Source organism: Eufriesea mexicana, unplaced genomic scaffold (assembly GCF_001483705.2).
Source record: "Eufriesea mexicana isolate 0111107269 unplaced genomic scaffold, ASM148370v2 scaffold1146, whole genome shotgun sequence".
In the NCBI taxonomy this organism is placed as follows: Eukaryota; Metazoa; Arthropoda; class Insecta; order Hymenoptera; family Apidae; genus Eufriesea; species Eufriesea mexicana.
The window spans coordinates 903,142-921,177 of NW_016909275.1; the positions used below are offsets into that span (position 1 = coordinate 903,142).

The 18,036-nt window shown below is 26.6% G+C and overlaps 4 protein-coding genes and 1 long non-coding RNA gene across 6 annotated transcripts; 1 reads left to right on the forward strand and 4 right to left on the reverse strand.

Moving 5' to 3' along the window:
• Positions 1-80: 80 nt before the first annotated feature.
• Positions 81-2,333, reverse strand: CstF64 (cleavage stimulation factor subunit 2 CstF64). 2 transcript variants are annotated; one of them, XM_017900240.1, is made up of 8 exons: positions 2,213-2,333; positions 2,049-2,127; positions 1,158-1,729; positions 908-1,079; positions 811-837; positions 641-738; positions 321-517; positions 81-200 (listed from the first exon to the last, which is right to left on the reverse strand). In XM_017900240.1, exons 1-8 carry the CDS (start codon positions 2,271-2,273, stop codon positions 81-83), a joined length of 1,326 nt encoding a protein of 441 aa, XP_017755729.1. In that variant the 5' UTR covers positions 2,274-2,333. The 2 variants fall into 2 exon arrangements, with proteins under 2 accessions (XP_017755729.1, XP_017755730.1); XM_017900241.1 differs by lacking the exon at positions 811-837.
• Positions 2,334-2,878: 545 nt separating this feature from the next.
• Positions 2,879-5,464, reverse strand: LOC108547640 (bifunctional purine biosynthesis protein PURH). The gene is made up of 7 exons (XM_017900238.1): positions 5,408-5,464; positions 4,904-5,107; positions 4,545-4,833; positions 3,925-4,416; positions 3,456-3,848; positions 3,076-3,340; positions 2,879-3,005 (listed from the first exon to the last, which is right to left on the reverse strand). The coding sequence occupies exons 1-7, from the start codon at positions 5,424-5,426 to the stop codon at positions 2,886-2,888; spliced, it is 1,782 nt and encodes a 593-aa protein (XP_017755727.1). The 5' UTR covers positions 5,427-5,464; the 3' UTR covers positions 2,879-2,885.
• A 2,330-nt stretch (positions 5,465-7,794) lies between these two features.
• Positions 7,795-12,174, reverse strand: egl (Egl_like_exo domain-containing protein). The gene is made up of 6 exons (XM_017900232.1): positions 12,145-12,174; positions 10,451-11,934; positions 10,262-10,342; positions 9,923-10,167; positions 8,391-8,776; positions 7,795-8,309 (listed from the first exon to the last, which is right to left on the reverse strand). Exons 2-6 carry the CDS (start codon positions 11,855-11,857, stop codon positions 7,948-7,950), a joined length of 2,481 nt encoding a protein of 826 aa, XP_017755721.1. The 5' UTR covers positions 11,858-11,934; positions 12,145-12,174; the 3' UTR covers positions 7,795-7,947.
• A 27-nt stretch (positions 12,175-12,201) lies between these two features.
• Positions 12,202-13,302, reverse strand: LOC108547635 (uncharacterized). Its single transcript, XR_001890218.1, has 3 exons — positions 13,104-13,302; positions 12,405-12,523; positions 12,202-12,302 (listed from the first exon to the last, which is right to left on the reverse strand). It is a non-coding gene; the product is annotated as an uncharacterized LOC108547635 (long non-coding RNA).
• A 976-nt stretch (positions 13,303-14,278) lies between these two features.
• Positions 14,279-17,758, forward strand: LOC108547653 (uncharacterized). The gene is made up of 4 exons (XM_017900252.1): positions 14,279-14,344; positions 14,754-16,957; positions 17,190-17,476; positions 17,586-17,758. The coding sequence occupies exons 1-4, from the start codon at positions 14,279-14,281 to the stop codon at positions 17,756-17,758; spliced, it is 2,730 nt and encodes a 909-aa protein (XP_017755741.1).
• The last annotated feature ends 278 nt before the right edge of the window (positions 17,759-18,036 follow it).

The window sequence follows — 18,036 nt, forward strand, 5'->3', positions numbered from 1 at the left end:
GTCATTATTAATATTATTATTATTATCATTATTATAAATTTAAATGTTTATTGTTGTAAAAGAAAATTACTAGAAGTACATTAACGTTGTGCACTTTTAGCAATCTGTTCTTTAAGTAATAAGATACTTTGTCTTTGTTCAGGTGGTAACATAGCAATTTGTTCATCTGATAATTGCAGTACCTGCATTATCAAAGCCGCCTATAATGAAATTAATATTGTTTTAACATTTAGTTATACTATTAATAACTAAAAATAATTTAAAACATAAATATTTCTATAAAATTGACTGATATTTATATGTAGTTTCTTTCCAATTACCTTCTCTTGATCAGATGCTCCGCTCGGTATATTTCCTGCTGGAGACATGCCTGCCATAAGCCTCGATGTAGCAGATGTTGTTGATGTGGTCAATGCAGTAACAGGAGCTGCAGCATTAGCTGCAGCAACATTTGAAGACTGACCAGTAGGTGCAGCAACAGGTCTTGGCACCACTGGAGGTGCAACTGGTACAGGTGCTACAAAATTAAATTATTAAATTAATTAATTAAAATATAAATAAAATATAAAGACACAATAAAATTCATCTATATTTATTATTGTAAGAAAAGAAAAAGAAACGAATATTTTGCAAAACTTACGATTCGCTTTTGTAATTCTAGGATCAATAGGCATTCTTGGATCTCTAGGATCTCTTGGATCTCTACCAAATCTATCTGTTCTTGGATCACGACAGAAACTGAAAACAATGACAAATTTTTAGGATGTTATAAGTATTTCGATTTTAGATTATCTAAAGTAATTGTAGAACCTCTCAACTCCTTCAACAGGAAGTGTGCTGTAAAAAAGAATGCATTCTTAAGATATATTGATTGAAAAATTTGTTTTAACATGAAAGAAATACTAACTTGTCTGAAATATTAAATGTACTAAGTCCTCTGGGATCTGTATTGGCAGATACAGCTGGAGATGCACTAACAGGTGTTGGTTGTACTTGTTGTGGACCTCTTAAATCTTGGTCCATTCTAGCCAAACGTGGATCCATTTGTCTGTCTAATGTACGTAAATCAACATCTTGTCCTGTCATAAAACTCTCTTATGAAATTTTATACACTTTACAAAGTATTTATTAGAGATAAATAATATTAAAATACTCACCAGCAAATATTGGTGCTGGAGTATTAGTAACTGCTGCTGGACGTGTAGGAGCCCATGGTTCTTCAATTCGGGGAACAACTGGATGCACAGCTGGTTTATCAGAAGGTGTTAATACACCTGGGATTGGATTTGCTTTATGTAACATATTAACTGCTGTGTGAGGATCCACTATTCTCATTACTACCTGAGCTTGCAGCAAAGCGTATGCCAGTTGAGGATTCTGCAGCAACATTTGACGTGCCTCATTTGGATTATTTTGTACACAAAGTTTCATTTGCTTCATAAGTTCAAACATTTGTTCAGGTGGCAAAGATGCAACAGCTTTACTTATAGCTTCTGGAGCTTTATCTGACTGTACTGCTTCTCCATATGGATTTTCAGTGTTTTGTCCTTGTAAAAGACTTTGCATTTCCATTCGACTCTTTTCTGTACATGCATTGTCAACTCTTAATGTCCTTCCACCAATTTCATAACCATTCAAATTTCTCATAGCACTAAGAGCTGTTTCTTGATCTTTATACTCACAAAAACCATATCCTTTAGGCTTGCCTGTCTCCCGATCAAACACTAATCTAATTGAATTAATTAAAAACCTTTGATAATGAATTAAATTCGAATTTTAAATTTGATATATGTAAAAAATGTCATCAATTACTTACATTACTTGAAATGAAAGTAATTATTTATATATCTCAAAGTTTTATATAATAATATATTAAAAAAGTAAACATTATTTATATTTTAATATTAGAAATTTTGAAAGATAAATTTAATAATAAAAAATTACTATAATATTATAATTTATAAGATAATACAACTTTTAATTGTGAAAATGAAAATAATAATTATTTCATTATTAATCAATAATATTTAAATGCAAAAGTTACTTACTTAAATGAAAGCACTGGTCCAACTTCACTAAAAATATCCTTTAAATTCTCTTCTGTAGCTTCGTACGGGATATTCCCGACTATCAAAAAGGAACACACATATTTAAAGGTTATGAGATATCATCATTAATAAAAACTAATCTAACAATAAGTAATATTTCTCACCGAAAACACTTCGCATAGATTTGTCCATGAGCGATTGATCAGAAATAGTTGAATTACTCATTTTTACAATTTATTCGCTTTTGTTTATTATTCGAAGTTTGAATACAACACCACTTTCTCCCTAAGGAAAAACACAAACGGAGTCCAATACACATTGATGCATATTGAACGAACATCATGGTTTATTCTATAACATATTCTAATACGTTATTAACTATTCTTAACTAGACTATTGAATATAAATTTCAAAATCCAAATATTAAATACATAATACTATATAATAAATATCATAAGTTATCTAATATTGCGAAATACAAATATTAAAATATATTAATTATAACTTTCAAACTCCTAAAAAATATGTAAAATTAAAAATATCAATTAACAAACATTTTTATTTCGTTTAATAATTTTATTTTTTTTTTTTATTACATATAAATCCTTAATTCTATCATATACCCAAATACATTTTAACATTATAGTGAACGTTTAATTGAAATGTTTTGATATGTTTTGATATATATATTTTTTTTTTATATAAGGTTTAGAGACGCATTTACTTCGAGATTTTTAGCGACATTTGATATATTTTGATGATCAAAACATATTCTTAATTGACTTATTTGTTATTGGAATGAAATTATTATTGTTAGTTGAATTGCACTTTTTCTACTTAGTGATGGAATAATCTCAGATTAGTATGAATTAATACCATTTTATGTTCATCACAAGCTTGTATTACTACCTCATCATTGACAGAACCAGAAGGACTTGCAATATATTTAACACCACTCTGTAATTAAATAATAACTTCTTAAACTTTAAAAAGAAACACAACATAACAGAATATTTAATTTACATACCAATTTAGCTCTATCCACATTATCTCTGAATGGAAAAAAAGCATCACTACTTAAAACAACATTATTTGCTCCTTCTAACCATTCTATTCTATCATTTTCACTGAGTTTCTCTGGTATCTCCTCATACATTTCTGCCCAAACTTTCTCATCTATATCTTTTCCAATAGAACCATTTACATAATTGTCAATAGCATTCGCAATTTCTGCTCTTTTTACATTTTGCTTGAAATTCATACCAATAACATTAGGATGATGTCTAAGCCACCTAAGAAGCAACCAATAATATACAATTTTAAACTTCAAAACGCATAACATTGACAATGATATATTAATTACTATGATTTATTCAATAAATATTAGTTATTGAAATTATAATATACCAATTATCAGCTTTATCACCAGCAAGTCTAGTACAATGTATTCTTGATTGCTGTCCTGCACCAATTCCAATCACTTGCCCATCTTTTGCATAACATACTGAATTACTTTGTGTATATTTTAAAACAATTGTAGCTAAGATTAAGTCTCTCATAGCAAAATCAGGAACAGTTGTCAAATTTTTAGTTACTATATTAGAAAATGTATTTTTATCAATAACTGCATCATTACGTTTTTGTTCCATAGTTAAACCAAACAAAACTCTACGTTCCATTTGAGATGGTACATAATTTGGATCAATTTCAAGAATACAGTATGTACCACTCTTTTTCTTTTTCAATATTTTAAGCGCATCTTTTGAATAGCCGGGTGCAATAATGCCGTCGGAAACTTCTCTGAAATTTTTTATAAATGTATAAATATGAATACTTTCTTTATGTCCTATTTTCATTTGCTAATATGATATATTACCTAGATATAACTTTAGCAGTAATTTCATCACATATATCAGATAATGCTATAAAATCTCCAAAGCTTGACATTCTATCTGCTCCTCGTGCACGTGCATAAGCAGTTGCAAGTGGTGTAAGTTCATTTAATAAGCCTTCTACTTGACATAATTTTGCTTGTATTAAATTGAATGGTACTCCAACTGCTGCACCAGCTGGACTAACATGTTTAAAGGATGTTGCAGCAGGCAAACCTAGAGCTCCCTTTAATTCATTTACCAATTGATAACCATTTAATGCATCACAGAGATTAATGAAACTTGGGGAGCCATTTATTACTGTCAATGGTAATTTATCCAGAGTAGTAAAAATTTGTGCTGGCTTCTGATGTGGATTCATCCCATATCTCAATGTCAATTGAGACACCTTGCTGCTAAATTGTTTGCGGAAATAATCTGAAATAGCATCGTCATATTCTGCTGTATGAGTGAATGCTTTAAGTGCTAATACTCGTCTACAAAATGAAAGAAAAAAGAAACAAAATGAATTGAAATTACGTAAAAAACTATATTCTCTAAAATTTATTAAATATTTACTACTTAATATAATATATTAAATATTACTATTTAATAAAATATATACCTAGTTTCTAGAGAAGTATCTTTTTTACTAGATAATTCCATTTCATTCCCAATTTTTTCATAATCACTAGGATCACAAATAACTGTTACTCTGTTGTGATTTTTAGCAGCAGCTCGTAACAGAGTTACTCCACCAATATCTATGTTTTCTATTGCATCTTCAACTGTCACATCTAATTTTGCAATTGTGCTTACAAATGGATATAAATTACATATTACAAGCTGAATGAGCTCATAATTTTGTTTCTGAAGATCTTGCTGATCTAATTCCGTGAGTCTAGCTAATATGCCTACAAAATAAAAAAATTTTTTATATAGTACTTATAGCATAAATAAATTTAAATATATGGTTTTACCTACCAGCATGAACAGCAGGGTGAAGAGTTTTAACTCTCCCATTGAGCATTTCAGGTGCTCCAGTAATATCAGAAACATCCTTTACTGGAAGACCAGCATCCCTTAAAAATTTTGCTGTTCCACCAGATGCAACTAAAGGCACACCTAGTTTATGCAATTTCTTAGCAAATGGTAAAAGGTTTGTTTTGTCAGAAACACTTAATAATGCTGTAAATATAGTAAACAAAATAAAAGAAAATAAGTTCATTTCATAACATAAATATATTAATTATTCGATTTTTAATTTATTAAATAAAAAATTTAATTAATGGTATTTTTACATATGTTACAAAATATCTATAACTACAATATCAATAAATAATTATCATAATATAAACAATAAACAATATATCTAATGTCCAATATTTGGTAATCAAATTGACAATATTAAAAATTTAATTATATCTCGAATCCATACACCTTATTTCTATATTTCTTTTTTCTTTAATAATTTCAATTTTAACTCACCTAAATTTCCCGCAGACATGATATTATTTCTTATAAAAATATTATTTTGAAGATATTAAATTTTAACCAAAATAATGATACGCTAAATAATGCTAGCGGTATTTGCAAGTACAAAATAGGTTTAATAAGTGCGTGACCCAGAAATAATCTCCAATCACATTATATTAAAATATACAATACACACATTACATTATACTATGTGCACACGCGTTTACGAATGGGCATATGAAATCAGAAACATTATATTATCTTACAATTCGCGGGAGTTTTACAGGTTAAATGTTATCTTATAATAATTAGATAAGATATTTTATAAACTGGAAATTAACTTTTCAAATGCATTTATAAAATAAATAAAATTTGCAAAAATATATTATCATATTTTCGTTATTGAAATTTATTAATATATTTTTTGCGTCATTATATACTACATATAATATATTCCACATAAAATATTTTTTTATGCTGAAAAAAACAATTACAAGCATAATAAAATATATTAATAATTGATAAAAAACACTGCTATTGAATGATTTCTTAGAACATGATAAGATCTATTTATAATTGTAAAATGTTCATGGAAAGATTATTCAAATAAATAGAAAACATGACTATATATTTTTAGTTATAAATAGGTTAAGAAATATTATATAAATACTAAACCATTTTCATAAAAACTCATAATTCATTTGGATAAATACAATTAAATATATCTGATTTGAACAGATTTATATCTGTGTACAATTATATTTACATGTAAAAATAATTAGTTAAAAAATATAATACATATTTCGTAAATAACATCATTTGAAGACAGAATAATAATCTTCAGAATATGTTATGATATACAAATATTGAAGCATCTTATCAATTATTCTCTAGTTAAAAACATAAAGGATGGAATGCAGGAACATTTTTTATTCATAACTTATCTCGTGTAAAGAAACCACATTAGTTTATTTCATAAAATTTATTATGCACATTCTTTAAATCTTTAATGCAATAAATTAATCTTTGTTAATAACAACAATACCTACTATTTTTGATAAAATAGTTTCGTCATTTTTTCGATTTATAGTATGTTTTTAGTTAAAATGACTTAAATGCATTAGTACAAATAAGGCAGCTGAATCTAATTGTTACCATTAATATTGTATTGGTCAATGTTATATTTAAGAAAAAACAAAATATTACATCAGTATGTGTGATAATAAATATAATGTTAACAGGCATATTTCTGTTAAAGAACATATTATAGAATAAAAGATTGTATCATTTAAAATCATTTCATGATAAAGATATACTTTGAGGTGTACTGTAATTATAGCCTGTGTTACAAAGTTTATATAGTTTTCTATCCAACTACCTACTCATAAAAAAAAATAATGTAAAAGAATTGTTAAAATTATCATTAGCTAAATATTGCATAGTTAAAAATTTCATGGTTGCATATTTTATAGCTCTTTTAAATAAGCATTTCCACAAACAATTTTATATATTTATACTGAATAAGGTGAATAAGATTCTAAATAGATTCTGAAATTAAAAGATACATCAATTTACATGTAAAAATTAAATAGAAATACTACATCCTTGAAAAGTATTGCATTAAAAGCAGCTAAATCTTAACATTATCACATTTATCTGTTTTTTGTAATTAATTTTCTTTCCTCTTAAAATGGATCTTTATTAATAGGATATTTCCTATGTCTCATTTATTATCAATAAAAAAAAACGTCCATCCTCTATTATACTGATTATAAATGATATATTATAACTTGGCACAAATATAATTTAAAAAAAATTAGACACATTCTATATATAAAACATGAATATTATATATATTTGTACTAATTTCATTAATAATTTTTGTATATTTGCACAAACTTTTATTAGAAGTGAATATTATCAAAAATATTTTTCAATAAAACTAAAAATTTTGTATGCAGATACATGAAAAAACAAATTATGTAAGACAGTGATTTTAATGCAGCACTTTACATAGAAAATTATATTTTCCTACATATAATGTAATTCTATGTTTCCATGATGAAATAATTTGTATTTAAAAAGTGAATAAAGTTTTGTTTTAAAAATATCATTAAAACATTTAAATGTTTATATCTTTTTACAGAGGAACAACATTAGTGTTTTAATCCTGAGGAGTAACATAAATTATTCGAAAAAATATTTTATCAAATATTCTGGTTAGTAAATATATAATTCGATTATTCTTTCTTATACTCTTGAAAAGAAAGATAATCATCTACTAAAAAAGAAATATTTTACAATACTGAATTTTTTTCATTGAAACAAATTTTTCCTAAATTCTGATTACTATAGCATCAGATTTGGAAAAAAATTGTATCGAGAATTAGTTTACCTGATTGTTGTAGTTCAATATTACGATTTCGTCAAACTACATAAAATAGATGAATTTTCAACTAGATTTTTCTGTCTTGTCACCCGCTCATTTTTTTCGTAAAAATCTAACAATGGCAACTTTCTTCCTTACCACTTTCGCAATAACTATGACATATCTACTTTTTTGGCGAATTTAATAAATCTATACGTTCCTTTTCTTCTTCCGTAAGAAATATTTTGGTAATTACTATATCACCTGTACTATATGTTTGGCAAGGTACGCTATTTTCGGTCTTACGATCTGATCGTGGACTTTTACTTTTATCCCGACATGAGCATATACATTTCGCCGGAGATACATCTGCACTGCTTGAAGAGAACTGATCAGTTGCAGAACTAGTAACGGCTGAAAGAATAGCTTCTAATTTTTCTATTTTTTCAAATCTGTCCATCCGCCCATCAGAAAGAATTTCATCTACCATTTGCATTGATTCTGTGAGACTTGGGGTATCAGAATTCCTCGGCGACAATATAACACCTGTAAGTAAAAATATTTTAATATATGAAATCATATTAATGTTATTAAATGATATAAATTATTAACTACAAAAAGATTTACCAGAATGTGAATTTTCAGAAGTATTACTTTCCATACTGTGATACTCTGAGTCTTCAATCTTATCATCATCGTCATCGTCACTGCTGTCTCCTTTATCTTGACCCATATTTTCAAGTTTTTCTAATTTTCTTGCAACTTTGTAACTACCCTTCAATTTCTCCTTTTCATCTTCAGTAAGGTCAAGATAACGCAAGAGACGAATTTCACGATTGCTTAAAACAATATTTTTGGTGGTTGCTTCTTCCATCCTTTTTTTCAAATCTGCAACTTCTGTTTCCACTTTTCGTTGTTTCTTTCGTGCTTTTACTTCTGCAGGTTTAATTAGTAGTTGAATTTGTTCCTCACACAGCTCATTAAAAAGAACTTGTACTTCCGGTTTTATAAGTCTAACAATATTTAAAACAAAGGAAATGATTATAATTAACAAACAGTAACCTAAATATAATTATCACATATATTTTTCTTAGGATAATCAAACTTTATATACAGGGCAATCTAAATAAAATATTAAGCTGTTTTTTTAGAGACTGATAAAGATATTGACTTCATTTTTTTAAATTAAATAGTGATGCTTCTGAGGTTCTATTTTAGAAAATTGTTTTTTAAATTAATGTTATTTGATTTGATAAAAACTGTCTTAATAACAAAAATTAATTTAAAAAATAAGAAATTAGTATCATACTCCATTTGACAAAAATGAGAATGCTCCTTTTCTTTATAATAATTAATCCAGAAAAATTTATTATATATTTAAAAGTTTGATCTTATGACCATCCTATTAAAAAAAGAAAATGAAATCAATATTGTTATTGATTTCTAAAGAAATAGCTTATCACACTTCATTTAAGTCATCTTGCATATCTATGACAAAATTAATGATATTACATTTTTAACTTACGCATTTATTGAATCAACTTATGTAAACATCTTCAATAAAAAATATTATATAATTATTTTTCTTTTTTAAATAAACTGTGAAGAGTAAACTACTATATATGTAGGACTGGAATGAGTACGGTCCTGAAAGAATGTCAAGAATGTTTGGGCTTAGAACGAAAATGACCGCGTGCAAGAGGATTGACTGCAAAGAATATTTATGGTAGAGTCGAGTGAAAATTTAGGGATGTGTCCAGAATGGTTGAAGTATCTGGCCCACCGAAATTGCGTGGGAAAGGGCATGACTGTGAAAGAAAGCCTGGGTATGAAAGAGGACAGAATGAATGGTTTAAATGAGGGTGCAAGGGCGCGGGCGAGTCAATCTTTAAGAGTCCAAGTCAGTCTTTTTTGCAGCCTGCTTTCAGTGTGTCAAAGTCTGAAGTCAATTTATACGAGTCAGTTTTAAGAAAGATCAGAAGAGCGTGCCCATAGCAAACCTCCCTTGTTTCATAGCCAGCCGCCGCCATTCTATTTATAAGCTTATTTTATTCTGTTAAGCCGACAATACTATCTTAAGTCAATCCACCCAAATACCGATCCTACATACATGTATTGAAAATATCATTCAATAAATAATTTATAATTAAATACTGTACCTAGACATGGAGACATATATTTGTGGGACCAAACTCAAAACATCGCTACTAGCATAAATGAGCATATCTCGTGTTAATGGACGCCTACACCAATACTTTTGATTATTACGATAAATATTTTTGAATTGTTCTTTTAATGGATTATTTGGAGCACCATAATGATCACATAGTGTATTCAAATTAACATTCTTAACTTTATATACAGGTTTTCCAGTTTCTTGAAACTGTAATACAGCATGAGCTGCCTACAAATATAAAAATAAATTATTCTTCAAATATCACATATTTTTATTACTCGATTTGAAAAATATTTGAGAAATATTTTTGTGAATCAAATACCTGTGTATCAAAAACATTATTCAACATAATTTTAAATTGTCTGTACAAATTGACACTGTCATTTCTACAGTCGTGAATTACCTAAAACAATACATATATTTATATAATTAAAACAAAGTTATTAAGTTATAAATAAATTTATAAAGTATACAAAAATTTGCAAATAAAATTTTGAATGTTGTTCCTTACTTTAATAACATCTTTATGTTCTAGAAGTTTTTGAAGGCCTCCAGTTTGTACAAGATTAGGACAAGCAAGTAAATCAAACACATATGCTTGTCCAGACATAGTTCCAATTTGTACAAGTGTCAATTGCCCTTTAATTCCTAAATTTATTCCTTCACAATCAAATGAAACAACAATTTTACCATCAGGCGGAGGCTTACGAGGATTTATTATATCTTCTATAATTTGAAGACTTTCCCTTGGATGTACTATTACTCTGGTCTGTTGCAATACTTTTAATTTCCAAGCATCTCCCATTTGCATAGTCTGTAAGCTTCTATCCTTTTCTGTATTATCTGCTAAAGTCTTCATTACGAGTGTATTTATTCTTTGTTTTAAAGTTTGTTGTTGCAAACTTATTGGAGGAGAGCTATTACTGTTTTCAACTGATGGAGAATGAGAATTTTGTATAGAATTAATTTGACTTGTAGCATTGGTATTAACAGGTTCTGAATTAATTGTTTGTTGAGATGCTTGAGTATTAATTGGTTGAATATCTTGATTTAAATTTGTTTGACTTGCAGTACTATTTTGATTTCGTGTAGAATTTGCAAATTTTGTCTTTGCTTGCCCTTCTGTCTTAGACGATTTTGGTCTTCCAATTAAAGTTACCAAATTGCTTTGAACATGAAATACATCTGGGAACATTTTGACAAATGTACACAAATCTTGTGATGTTTTAAATATTGGAGTCCAATTTTCATAAGAAAATTTATCATTAACTATATTAAACATTTGATCTACAAGGATTGAACCCTTTTGTTTAATACACTCGCAAAGAAAATCTAATAACTTTGCAGTAATTTCTGGATCTATAGGTATGTCTGGTTCTAATTCTACAAAAGGTTCTGCCTTCATGCCTTCATATTGCTTTAAAATTACATTGTCTTCAGTAACTACAAAAGCATCAGGATATTTTAAAAGAAAATCTCTAAATTCCTTATAATGTTGACCAGAAATATGTCTAACTTCTGGAGAAGCCTGAGATCTATGTCCCAGAAGACTTTTTATTGGTACCTCTGTGCCAACTCCATACTGCATTAATTTATTTGTAAAATATTCTACAGCCTCTCGAGCATAATCACGTTTACCACCTAATTTACATCCATTCTCTTCTTCTACAACTTGTTGAAAAGTATTTACTGATACATAATCATCATTAATAAGAAAAAGCATTGGATATTGAGCTAAAAACTTTTTAAGACCACTTTGTGATCCACCAGCTATTTGACGCATTTCTTTTGTAAACCCTTTTGCTCCAAACTGGCAGCTTAGATCATGTAATGTACGTGGTCCACCTTTTTCCACAAGAAGTTCCAGAAAAAATAAAAGTGTCATATTTCGTACAGTCTCATACTCTGAACTATCCATTTTTTTGTTGTATTTATTGCTTTCAGAATATGCTTTCTATTAATTATAATATCCAAAGAATCATGTCATGATATATCCTAAATATAATAATTAAATAATTATATCTCAAGGTTTTAACAAATATCAATAATATGAATATTTTTACTTATTTGAAATATTAATTATATTTTTTTTACATTAGGTAACTATAATGTCATGTCTTAAGTAATAGATTAACCATATGTAAACTAAATCACTATGCCTATCTTATTAATATAAAAATATAAATCAAACTAATATGTATTTACCATTATAATAATTATCAAATACTAAGGATATAAGCACAAAAATAAATTATTGCCATCTTTTAATGTTCATTCTTATAAGTACCTCATTGGCAATACTTTCACATAAAAAAGGCACTTGTTTTAACTGCACAGCCACCATAACAGAGAAAAAACTAAATCTAAAAATCCATTAATATACATAATTAAAAATGAAACACTTTATTAGATTAATTTCTATCTTCAATTGTTATTAACCTATATCATATCTTTTGCATACAAACCTTATATTATGAATAATTAGGCTTTCTGTAAGCACAATTTTGTTTTTTCCAATATGGTGTATGTTGTATAAGGTAGGAACATTATAAAATTTTTGTTCTTCTCCATAAATTAGTTGAGACTATTAATAATAATTTGTTTAGAAAAAGGTATGGATTATATGATATTTATGGCAAATATTAACACAGATATGTTTATTATCTTTCCAAAAGAATAACAAAGTATATTTTGTATGGTTAATCAACGAATAATAAATAAAAAAAGAAATAAATATATTGAGTTTAAAGTTCAAATAGAGGAAAAATGATATTTTGAAAAATATTATAAAAAGAATCAAGCATATCTGGGCTAATTCTAATATACACATACACTTGTTCAGTAGGAAAATCTATTAGCAGATATTTAGTATTAAACAACAAAATATTTCTATACACCAACAAATTTTTAACAGATTAAAAGGAAACAATTATGCAAAATGTCTACGGAACATAGGTATGGAAAAGCTGCTCACTTATAACGAGCATGAATATTTATGAGTTCCTACTCTTTTTTTGCATTGTAAATCGAAAGATTAATCGTGTGTTTCACAATTTGTTAAAGTATCACAACCCATATCACGTACAGGACATATGTCCGTATATTAATTCACTATACTATACAGTACTATTGTATAATTTGACATTGAAAGATATTATAATTACCTATAACAAATAAAATTTTGCTGAACTTCGATACATATCGGATAAATTTCAGAATCGACGATATCTAAATCCTAAGATATCACAGGTCAAACAACTCTGACATAGATTTAAAATACCACGCCACTCTAATGATCTCGATATGTATTCTTATAGTATTTTTTAATCATCCTTGAATTCATTCCTTTTTTAATTAATGGTGATAATTACACTTTATCAGAAACTTGTTTTATTATACCTTGCCTAATATTATGTTGTAAAATTTCAGTTATTTGCCAATGTGGTGCACTGTGCAATATATCATCCTATACATACTGATACACACATATTCAATTAATCCTCACCTGGTAAAACAGATACAAGAGGGAGTACCAAAAGAAAATAACTTTCTTAAAAAAGTGATAATACTAATGCTGTTTAATATCCATTTAAATTATAACTGTATTTACAAATAAATATATGATATAAAATTTCGTTTTATTTATATTTATTGACTACAATATTGTCACTATACAAAATAAAGTATTTATTTACGTATTAGCTTTTGTAGTAAGGAAAATAATTTAAAAAAATATATGTCAAATGTATAACTGTTAGTCATATCCATTAATATATAAAGTAAAAATATGTATATTATATAATATAATTTCATAGAAACATATGTATTAAATAATATAATAAAAAAATATGACATTAGAATATGTATTGGAAAGAAATTCGGAAATTGGTAAATTTAAAATTATATTTTTGGTTGAAGTATTAAAACGAAAAGCAATTAATTTGTATTTATTTTTTTGTATTATTTAAGAAAATTGAAAAAATAATAGATATTTTGAACGCATTCTAATCTTAAATAATATTAAAATAATATATACTTTATTCACTAGAATTTGATATGCTATGTTGGCTGCACTTTTGTTTCGAATCATTTGTTACAAAATTTGTTTCAAATAAGTTTCCAGTGAAACAAAAGTATTTTAAGTAAGAACTGTTCTAAGAAATAGTATGAATTAAAAAATAAGTAAAAATTTATGAAGCTATAAAAGTTATTAAGTTTCTATTGAAAATTTTTTGTTTATAAAATAATATTGATAATATTATTTATTTCAATATACGTGTGAAAATTAATGAATACAAACGAATGTGTATAGATTACAATTATTAGTTTAGATTGAAATATGTTTTACTGTGATGAAGATGAATTTGAACCGAGAATTACACCAAAACCTGCATCTAAACTGGATGTAAGCTTTTCTATATAATATTAGAACAATTTTACTATTATTTTACTGACTAATTATTAATAAGATATAATAGATCTGATTTTTTATAATGATAATAAATTTAATATAATAATAGAATATTTATTTCACTTATATTTTTGTAAATATTTCATAAGAAGCAATTTAGTACTAAATCATAGACATTAAAGATACATGTCAATAAACTTTGAAGATTTAGGGCTTGATACCACTATTAAAAATTAATTAAATAATGTAAAAGTATTAGTAAATCTTAATAATATATCTCGTTATATAATATGTTTCATTCTAAATTAATATCTTAATTAAAATTAATTATTATTGTAAAAACAATTTATTTTAATATACTTATGATATACGTTAATTTATTTTTAATATATTTTAATTTTAGTGTTTTACAGTACCATCAGTTCCTGAAGTTTCTTTAATATTTGATAAACCTTTAAGTTGCAAGACTACGAAATGTACAGATTTTCATTCATCATTTATGGAATCCAAAGACTTAATACATAAAAATAACAGTTCCTCTCCATTAAATGTTAATGGATCATATGCAGCTTGGAAAGAACAGAATTGTTTATGGAAACCTCCAGTTACTAAAGTTAATGATTATACGACTTCTTTAAAAGAACAATCTAATCAAAATTATATTGTACACTCTTATCTGTCAGAGGATAATACTACAAATACCTTAAGTGAATCTAAAAGAAAAAATTATACTTTGAAAAAAGATATTCATAATTATTCACAGTGTAAACAAGGAACAACTAAAAGAAGCAATGATTCTTCTTGTAAATATAATTATGAAATGCCTGACGTTAATGCAACACAAATAGAAGAAAAACAGAGTATGAGGTCCCAATGTAAAAGTAAGATAAGACATGTAGATTCTGTATCTGCTATGCCACCTATTACTAAACCTTGCATAAATACTGACAATTATATTATTAAAGAAAATGAATATTCTCCATTGTTATATGAAAGGAAACTAACAGCTCACAATTCCAAACAACAGAAAGTACCATATAATGACTCAATCTCTGAGTCAAATGTACAGAATTTATCTATCAATCCAAATACATTGCAAAGAAATGAACTTCAATTACCACATTATTTAGGTCAACAGTATCCTTATTTTAATATGAATGCATATTCATTTCCTCAACTTCATCCCTATTCTACTCACAATACCGATAATCAAGAAACAGTAAAGAATTTATTACAGATTATAAATAGTCAAAATGAGCAAATTAAATCATTACAGACACAAGTAGATAGATTATTGAAAATGCAAGAAGAAAATTTAAAAGAAAGAAAAAGATGTTCTTGTTCATTTGAATCAGGATTACAAAGTGATCAATTATATACAAATTCTAATGATATTTTAGATGTTTCTAATCATGTCACTGCTCCAAAAAATACAGAAAGAAATATGTATCCAAAAGAATCACCCAAACAGAAAGAAAATTATAATGAAAATGATAATATAAATCAAAGTGAATTAATATTAACAGATGCACAATCAAAAAAAACATTTATGGAACAGAAAGTTTCAATTGGTGTAATGACAAGTTTTGAATTCACTGTACAAAATAGTCCTTTTACAGTAGATATTGAGAATTATGAAAAAAAAGATAGCGTACAAAAACAAGAAAATTTAAAAATGTGTAGTAATGTTGGTCTTCATGATACTAATGAATCATTAAGAAGATATAAGAATTCATTTACTCGAATACCTAGTGCGCAATTAGAAAATATAGTTGAGGACTCAGAAAGTTACATGTCATCTAGTCAACAACAAAGCAGTAACTTAAATGCAAGTACTTCTACAAAAGATTTAGAGAAACAGGCTTATATAGATATACGGAAAGAAACAGATATCCACAGATCTGAATCCCCAAAATTATATAAAAGGGCAACAACAAAATTAAACGAAACTGAAGATAAAGTAAAGAAACATTTAAAAAGTTGTACAGAAGAAACAAGAGACTATGAAACTGTAAAAACTCCAATGATAAAAAGAAATGCTGCAAATATTGGATGTAGTGTCCCAAAAAATCAAAAGTTTAAAACAAAGACTACTGTAGATCAAGATACAAAGCTAAATAAACAACAAGATAATGATTCTGTAAAAGCAAGTAATTGTATAAGTAATTCCGGATATTATAATGATTACCGAAAAAATAGACAAATTTCTGAATCAAAACAAACCAATTACGTAGAAGATAGTCTGATTTTAAATGGTGGTGATTTAAAAATAAATGAAAGACCACCTCCTACTCCTGAACCTAGTATTCATGTTGAAATGCATGAGTATTCTAGCGATGATGATAGCGAGAAAGTTAAACGTAGTTCAAAAGTGGGCTGGACATTTTACAATAATGTTCTTGGACAAGTAAATCAATTATTACAAAATTCTTGTATTATAGATAATCAACAACAAAAACAAACAAAAATAAATCAGAATGAACGAGATGAGACTGAAAATAGAGCAGTATTAGATACTGTAAAAGTAGCTACATTAGAACAACTTAAAAAACTTGGAATCAGCTTAAATGAAAACTCAGAAGCTAAAGAATTAAACAACAGCAACAAGTATGTTTTACATTTACAACAAATTTATACATGAAATAAATTTTATTTACATTTTAATTTAAATAATTATATAATTTAATCTAACTAACGCTTATTTAAATTTATTATGTATATACATGGCCCAAATTTTATATCATATAAGACAAATTTAATTAATATTATTAAATTATTAAATTATTAATTTAATTAATACTATTAAATATTAATATAATTTTAATAATTTATTTAAAAGGGTGGCATTTGACTTATCATTTTATCCACGTTTGGACTATCAAGCAAACATGACACAAGCTACAAGTGCTGTAAATGAGACAAATACAAGTATGCATATGAAGGCATTAGCTTTAAAGTATCTAACTGATGATCAACTTGCTGAATTAGCAGTACAAAGACAAAGTTCAACATCTGTTAAGCATCTAATGGTTAGCAATGTACAAGGTACAAACATGTCTTTTGCCACAATGCGTTATTTAGAAAGATATCAACTACTTCCAGGAAAAAATAATATTCAAGCAGAAGGTAAAAGAAGAAATCAAAATAATTTTTAATTAATATACACGACACAATTCAAATTAAATAAAATTAAATGTATAACACTAAAAATAGAAATTTTTGTTTTATTTTACAGATATTAGTAAAGTAGAAGATGAAGGGTCTTCAAAAGTTGATTTAAAGTTTGCAAATCCAAAACATAGTCCAAAAACATTTCAACGTTTCCCATTTAATCAAACACCTAGAACAACTTGTCCCAGTAAGATTTTAGATATTTCGACTTTAAAACAGCAGCCAAAACTTTTATAAACAAATAATATACCGAATAGAAATTATAATTTTACTGTTTTTTAGAGATTTTGACTTTTTCAATATTAATTTTAATGTCTTGATAATTATTATTGAGAACTGTAAAAATATTATACTTAACAATTATAAACAACTAAGGGGTTAAAGATATTCGTATTTCAGAAGAATTTACATTATTTATTTTATATATAATAAATATGAATCAATTTAAAGTGAAATATTCTAAGAACTGTTTAACAATATAAAAGTATTATATATAGTATTTATACACATAATTG